Source organism: Montipora foliosa, chromosome 2 (assembly GCF_036669935.1).
Source record: "Montipora foliosa isolate CH-2021 chromosome 2, ASM3666993v2, whole genome shotgun sequence".
NCBI classification, from domain to species: Eukaryota; Metazoa; Cnidaria; class Anthozoa; order Scleractinia; family Acroporidae; genus Montipora; species Montipora foliosa.
In genome coordinates this window covers 17,564,143-17,571,642 of record NC_090870.1, presented here as the reverse complement: position 1 = coordinate 17,571,642, position 7,500 = coordinate 17,564,143, and the positions used below count along the sequence as shown (strand labels likewise).

Here is a 7,500-nt window from a genome sequence, read left to right as displayed (position 1 = left end):
TCAAAAATCCAAACAAATTGTATGGAGAAGAACTACAGTGTATCTAATATTTTATCTACTGTATTTGTGTTTGCACTTGTTGCTTTCTTGCTGCTGTGCATTTTTCTCATTGCCAATAAAATGACCTGTATATTCAAAGAGGAGTTCTGTGAACTTAATTGTATGGTTGAGAGTGTGTATTAATTTTTGCATTAACACAAACCAGTTGACTTTTACCTGCTTGTGGATGCTACAATTGTGTGACTCATAGTACTGTAAATTACTGTCTTTTATGCAGGTTGGTCCACCAGACATGTTTGATGTTCACCAAAAATTAATAGAGTTAAGAAAACAAGAAAAAGAACTTGAGGTACAAGAAGTGATAATGAAGTTTTAAATGCATTTTTTTATAATAATAGATACAAACAAATGCAATAACCTGCAAATTGTGCATGTATAGTATGTGCACTGTTCAAACAAAGCATGCAGTGACTTAAGTAAGGCACTTTTTGCTTTTGCTATTAGGTTTCTCTCAGAAACAACAAAGAACACTTAGAGAAGCTTGAACAGCAAAATGAACGGCTTGAGCAGGATGTGAAGCGGCATCAAGAAAGGGAAAGGCACTTGAAGAAAGTACAAATATTAGAGAAAAAAAGACCTTGGGCAGTAAGTTGTTGATTCAAATTGAATGTACATGTACATGTTTGTGTCTAAAAAAACATTACTTCTTCGAAATATTGTGATTCTCTGCAGAGGAAACAAACAGCCAAAAGAAGCTTTGCAATATTCAAAGAAATCAACATTGAAATCTGTCTGGGGAGAAATTCATCACGTGCTAGGCAATGCTACTTTATTGTTAACATTAATTTATACATTACGGTATGCGACAAATAACAAAGAGTTCTTCGAAAAGAACTACTGAAGTTCTAGATATTGTTGGATGGATTTCCAAAGCATTTTTTTTCTTTCTTTTTTTTTTATTATTTTATGAAAATACTTTCAGTACAATTTTCCTGTTTCCTCTCCGAGTTTAGTTCATTCGTCTCTGCCACCTGTCCCGTGTAATATAATTATATGTGAACTGCTCTGACTTGCACTTGTTTTGATTTTTCATAAAGTGAAACAATGTCTATAAAACTAACCTGTTTTTGATTATTACATGTAATAAATTTTTCCGGGAGATCATTGTTTGGTATAGTCTGCACGATGTTGTTTTGATCTATTATGATAAAATGATCTTATACGATAATAATTTGAATTGCTCAAATCAGACCAACTTATTTTCATGTAGGCACCTCGTAAGTTTAACAAGATAAAATCAAACGTTACAGTTACTTTTGTTGCTGTAAAATTATTGGGAATACATTGTATTTCGTCAGAATCAAAGAAATGCCATTTCTAGGGACTTAAACGAAATCAAAATTCCCAGGGGAGCATGCCCCAGACCCCTAGGTTGAACGCTTCTTGTGCTCTATCTTTTGCCAGCTACTTTCCAATTTTTGCCACCTACTTCAAATTGTGTGGAGGTTGCAGTGTACTTTTCCTGTCCCTTTTTTATAGTTGCTAGCACACTAATATTAACTGGGATAGTTTCAGTTTTCAGTCACCACATTCAGATTGTTTCGGTCTCCAGGTCCTTATATTGGACATTTTTTCAATGAACTTCAATGGAGGCAGTGTGGCCCAGTGGTTAGGACGCTTGCTTTGAGATCCTGAGATCCCAGGTTCAAGACATGGTCTGCCCACTTGTTGAATTTGTTCCTGGTAGTCCCTGGTTCAACTTCTCATTTGCACTTGTAAATAGCCAACTCGTTTGCCTCCAGCCAGTTGGGATTCTTAACAGTTGTTGTAAAGAAATTTTTCTGGATAATCACTTTGTGTGGATCCAGGGACCGTGGAGGGGGAGGGGCTGGTAGCTAGGGCTGTAGCCTTACCACTTTTTTGCATGGGTTGATTTTTCAGTGCTTGAGATGACACAAATAATGTATGAATTTTGTCTCTTGAAAGTTACAAAATGCGTCTTCCCTTATAAAATGGTAAATGTGGTAAATATCCACCACTAGCCACCTCCACTTCGGTGAATAGTTGTTAATTAAAATTGATCAATTTGCTACCCTCAGGAATACGAAGGAGCTCGTAAACGGTTTGTGGAGATGAAAACCAAAAAGGATGAGGTTAAGAAGAGACTGGAGGAAGTAAGACGCCAAAATGCCCCCATGCAAAAGCGTCTGGATGAAGTAACAAAGAGAGCCAGAGAACTAGAGGACTCTTCTAGGGAAATGGTAATCATCAAGGGATTTTATTGTTCTGTTTTTAACTTTTGCTGGTAACTATAATGCATGCAATATATATTGCACAGTTGTTTACACTTTGCATCATTTCATTGCAGCACATGCCATGTTGTATAGGTGCAGTTTGGTGCATTATTTTTTGCGTAGTGCACAATGCATTATTCATATACTTGCACTGTACAAGTAATACTATGCATGTGTTAATAGTTGTAAAAGGTAATGGCTTATAGTGGGCTGTCCTTGTTGTGTTTGAATTCTACAGATACAAAGAGGCAATGATGCATTGAAGAAAGCAAAATCCAAAAGTGAACAGATTGAGAAGAAAGGAGATAAGGCACTGCATGGAAAATATTATTTTTTTAATTTAAAAGGAAAAAGAAAAGGGTTATCATACATATGTCCATACATATGTCTATAGGACATGTTATACTATCATTGAAAGCTGCTGTTTTAACAGAAGTTGCCTCAATTTAGTGCGTGCACCTGCAGTTTAAAAAAAAAATAGTTTTGCTTCTTTCTCAAGGAATTCATTTATTAAGGTACATTTATAAGGTTCCGTAAGGTGCCTTCTGAATGCTTCAAGTGTTCTTAATCTCTTTTTGTAGCATAAATGGCAAAAGAATGAAAAGAAATTACATTTACACATACATTGTACATTATTGTCACAATCATTGGCTTGCATGCCTACCCTAGAAACCTGTACCCCATTTCTTTCAGTGCTCAAAAATCTAAACTCTGGTAATCGTGTGTTCTATAGTCCAGTCCAATTTTTTTTTCTTACAAGTCCAGTAGTCCGTTTGTTTTAAAGCTGCAGGAAACTGTCTCAACTTCAATTGCCATTCAGTAAGTGCCGTCATTTACAAAATAACACAGTGTACTGTACGCGGAAAGTGCATTCAAACGCCTTCTGGGTAGTTTCCAAGATGGCAGAGTCATTTCCAAGCAACCCCATTCCCAGGGCTTTTCCCTTACTACTTGGGGAGAGAAAAGCCCTCTTCATTATCTAAGATGATGGCCATGTCAAATTCCCCACCCTGGGGATATCTCGTATGATCAAAATCCTCCAAAATCCCCTGGGGCTTAACATTGATAGGTGCATAATTTTAAGGTGGCTCAAACCAGTTTCAAAGCTATAAAGAGACACTCTTTAGAATGACTGACGCTACGGCACTGTATCACATAACAGCAATGTTATAGTACCATATGAAACACTGATTATTTTTAAACAAGATGCGGTCATTATTGTGATGAAATAAGTTACCTTGGCAATGGGAAAGCCCAGCAAAAACACCCTTTATTTTGGCTTTAGTTGCTCACATCTAAAAAATGAACTTCGTGACCCCCATTTTTTATAGCTGGAAAGTGATCAGAAGGCCAAGATGAAACTTTCTGCAAAGTTTGAAAAAATTCTGTGCTGCAAAATCAGAACCACCTTGAAGAAATCACAGATTTAAGGTGGCTCTAAATCAACTCCAAAGAATATTTATAGCCAAGCTCATGCGCGAAGCCTGCCAGCGGAGAACCATGGTCAAGAATTTTTTGGGAAATCTATCCAACATGTGAGAAATTTTGGTTACGAGGTCACTGTATGCCTGCCGGCCCATGCATACAGACTGTTGGGGTGGAGATACAAAACTGTAGGGAGAAAGGACAGCCTCTGGGGATGGGAGTGTTCGGGGAATTTTCCTTGCCGGGAAATCGTGTGGCAGCATTGCATTTGGCAACCCATGTTTTTCTGGCGGGAAAAACATTTATTTAATGACGAGCAACAGCTGAGGATAAAGATTAAAGAGGAGATAAGAGCGCGAGAGAAGAGGCAACGACATTTGAGAAATTTAAGTGAAGAAAGCCTTGAGAGAAGCAGAGGAAGGAGGAGAAAAGAAAATTTCAATGAAGGACACCGTAAAGCTGACAGAAATAGAGCAAGAGATTACAAGAATTGGCTTTTGGGTAGTGTTTGCCTCACCGTCTCACATATTTTGTAAACTCGCTAAAAAGACAAAGAATGCCTGAAATGTTGGCAATTCGTGTTGACAGAGATTCTGGCATATTTCAACAATCACATTTATGGGCTTTTTGTGTGAAATGGATGTCCAGTCGTAAGCTGCTTTGTTTGACTGTGAAATTGCAGTTGAGAAAGCAAATTTAAGCTTACTACTCTTTAGCTTGACTTTTTAATTAGGAAGATTTTTCTGTTCTAAACTGAAGAGAGAGGGTGTAACGATTACCGGTAGCAGTCAAGTGGAAAATGTTGAGAGGTTACTGTGCATGTAATTTCAGTTTTAGTTATTGATTAAAATTGTTGGTTATTGTTTGCAAGGCCTGTTGGTTTACTGCTGTCAGCTCAGAGGTGTTTGATCACCGTAAACTGTATACACTAATGGCGATTAATTTTTTACTTTATGCAGAAGCATAATTATTTCTGGGGTTAGAAACAGAAGCTCCGCTTTTAGTCTTGGCTAAATCTATGTAACTTTGGAGAAACTGACCAACTACATCAAAATAATGAGCACATCTTGTTCAGCAATAACTGGTGTTTCATATGGTGCTAACATTGCCAATACATGATACAGCATTGTAGTGTCAATCCTTCTAATAAATGATTAGAAAAATCATTTAAAGCATTGAAACTGGTTGAGCCTTCCTAAGTACATAATTTTTTATTGGACAGCAAAGATAAATGCGGGTGATTGGTGTAACTACAGTACTTGAATTTCTGTCTTATTCCCTGGCAGATTGAAGAACTGCAAGGAGAACTGAAAGACCTCAAGGAGGAAGAAAAGAAAAGACAGAAAAAGTAAATTGAAACGTAATGTGATCTTTTTGTAAATTATGCAATTTGCAAGCATTACCTTTTCTGTAGCCTCAAATAAATTGGATATAAAGTGTTATGGCAAAGGAACAACACACACAAGATGGCGAATGTGCAGAACACTGCTTTATTTCCCACACCACGTACCTGGTGCAACTGCTGACCTGATGTTATGTACATCTCCCCCCTTTTTTTAAGCAAAAGAAAAGCAAGCAAACAAAGGAAACAGAACTGAAAAAATTACAGAATTTGCAAACACTGGCAATGCAAACCTCCAGACAATGTGACCACTGGAGTAGTGTTTGTCTTTAATTTGAACACAATACTTTGTGAAATGTAACAAAACTGTTCCCACTGTGGCTAAAACTTGACATAGTCTTTGAACCTTGAAGGTTTTCTAACTGTCCTACCGGACCATGTGGTAGTAGCCATAGACATATTGATGAGTGTTGACCCAGGATTCTGCGAGGCCCCTGCACCAGACATATCAACTTCAGTCTGTTAGGTCTTCATCAGATGGGGCTGTGCATGCAAACGGTGATGCTTTGGGCTCTTCAGTTCTTAGCAAAAATGGCGACGATTTCTTCGGCACTCCCCCCGCTCTGTTTCAATCTTGTAGGATCTAGGTGACGGAAGAATCTCAGTCTTTCACTTTTAGCAGGCTTTGTATGGGTCGTCAGCTTTCTCAAGCATTGACTCAACTGTTTGGACTGTTCTCTCCAACTGGCCATAAAACTTCATCAAACTCTTGCCCATCGAGTGAAAATTCTGAAGAAAGTGCTATGACTATGACAGAATCAGCACAAGACACCGAGAGCATGTGTTCAAACAATGTGACATTTTTATATGTAAAGGGCAACAATAATTTTTTTTGATAACGATTATCATGAATGACCTTGAATTTTACCTCCCATAACAGAGGAAAATGCATTTCCAAGAGTCTAAATTTCAAAATCTTCTGGTGGAATAATTTATGTACATGTATGAAATGTCTTCTGTGGAAACATCTTTGTACCATAAGTGACTTCACCACTCTGCTTGTACTGAGACCTTTGGCTCTGAGAAAGTTACAACCATCATTGTTGCAGAGCTTGCCAGAATTTCTGCTTTTTCAGTTCTTGGGCAGATTTGTAGAGACCACAACACAATGTTCATGAGGTGTTTGGTTTATTACCTACTCATTATTGATTTCTAGGCTTATTGAGCTTGAGAGGACAATACAAGGTCTACAGGATGAGCTGGATGCACTGCCAGACCCATCTGAACTCCAAGTAAGTGTGCATAATACATTCATGTACTGTATAATTTTTATTAAGACAATGTATGTACATTTCTTCTGTATAGAAGGTAATTGCCCATGATATCCTCCTTTGCGATTTGTGTGACTAGCAAATCCCCTTGATCTTTACATGTATGACTATGTTACAAAAAATTAAAGATCAATAATATTAACATGAAAATTTATTTTGGGATGGTTTGTGTACATACTGTAATTTATTTTGCTTTTTTTAAATTTGGGCATTTCTTGTATTGATTGGGATTTTTGAGTTTTTATTGTTATATTCTAGCCTCGTATTGATGAGCTCAATAGCCAGGCACGACAAAAGAACCGTGAAGCGATGACCATCCAAAATCAGGGTCGTGGAATCAGAGATGACTCTGACCGCTTGAAGGCGCAAGTTCAAGGTATATGTTTAACCCACTGGCCCCTAAACTGCACCCAAATGACGAGTAAAATCGTGTGGCATTAGGCAGATTAAAATCTATTCTCACTGGGAGTCATTGGGTTTACTCTGACTCACATTATGAATGGCTGTATTATCATTAAATAAAACCAGTATAATTATTATCCAAAATCTCTACTGCCTCACCTGTACCAGTTAGGATGACTCCAACTACAATTCCCGTTCCAGTCTACTTTTCATATTAGGCGACACTTCATCAGGCATGCCAGTTTGCTTTTCTTTTGATTGTTTGATAATTATTCCAATAGGCTTCCATTATTACTTAGATTTTAATAACACCAAGATGGAACCAGACTGGCCCTTTAAGAAGTCATAAATTAATATGGTGAACTGTTAATTTATGACCTCTTCAAGCGACAGTCTGGTTCTATCTACAGCATAATTATTTACCTTAATTAAGCTAGGATCAACTATGGAAGATTTAGTATTTACTTCAATGGTTCTAAACTCTGAAATGACAACCAAGATGGTCTCAAGTCTAAGAGCCTTCTTACCTGTTTGAGGAATACCTCTTAAAGACTATCTATTTTGCCAATAAAATTGCTGATTGGTGCATTGATGGCATACTTTGTATACATTGCATGTAGTTAATTGTTGCTAGAGCTTGTGCTCAGTTTTGCCCTGTCTGTGTGTTTCTTTGTTTTTGTGTATTGGGCAACACATGCAAGATTTG

The 7,500-nt window shown here is 37.5% G+C and overlaps 1 protein-coding gene across 1 annotated transcript in view; it reads left to right on the top strand.

Annotated features, from left to right (window-relative positions):
• LOC137992582 (structural maintenance of chromosomes protein 5-like) overlaps positions 1 to 7,500 on the top strand; it is a 39,946-nt gene that overhangs the window by 13,891 nt on the left and 18,555 nt on the right. Inside the window, exons 8-14 of the mRNA XM_068837993.1 lie at positions 278 to 349; positions 505 to 645; positions 2,100 to 2,261; positions 2,533 to 2,604; positions 5,006 to 5,067; positions 6,278 to 6,353; positions 6,651 to 6,768. Coding sequence (XP_068694094.1) covers positions 278 to 349; positions 505 to 645; positions 2,100 to 2,261; positions 2,533 to 2,604; positions 5,006 to 5,067; positions 6,278 to 6,353; positions 6,651 to 6,768 — 703 coding nt within the window. The remainder of the gene's footprint in view (positions 1 to 277; positions 350 to 504; positions 646 to 2,099; positions 2,262 to 2,532; positions 2,605 to 5,005; positions 5,068 to 6,277; positions 6,354 to 6,650; positions 6,769 to 7,500) is intronic.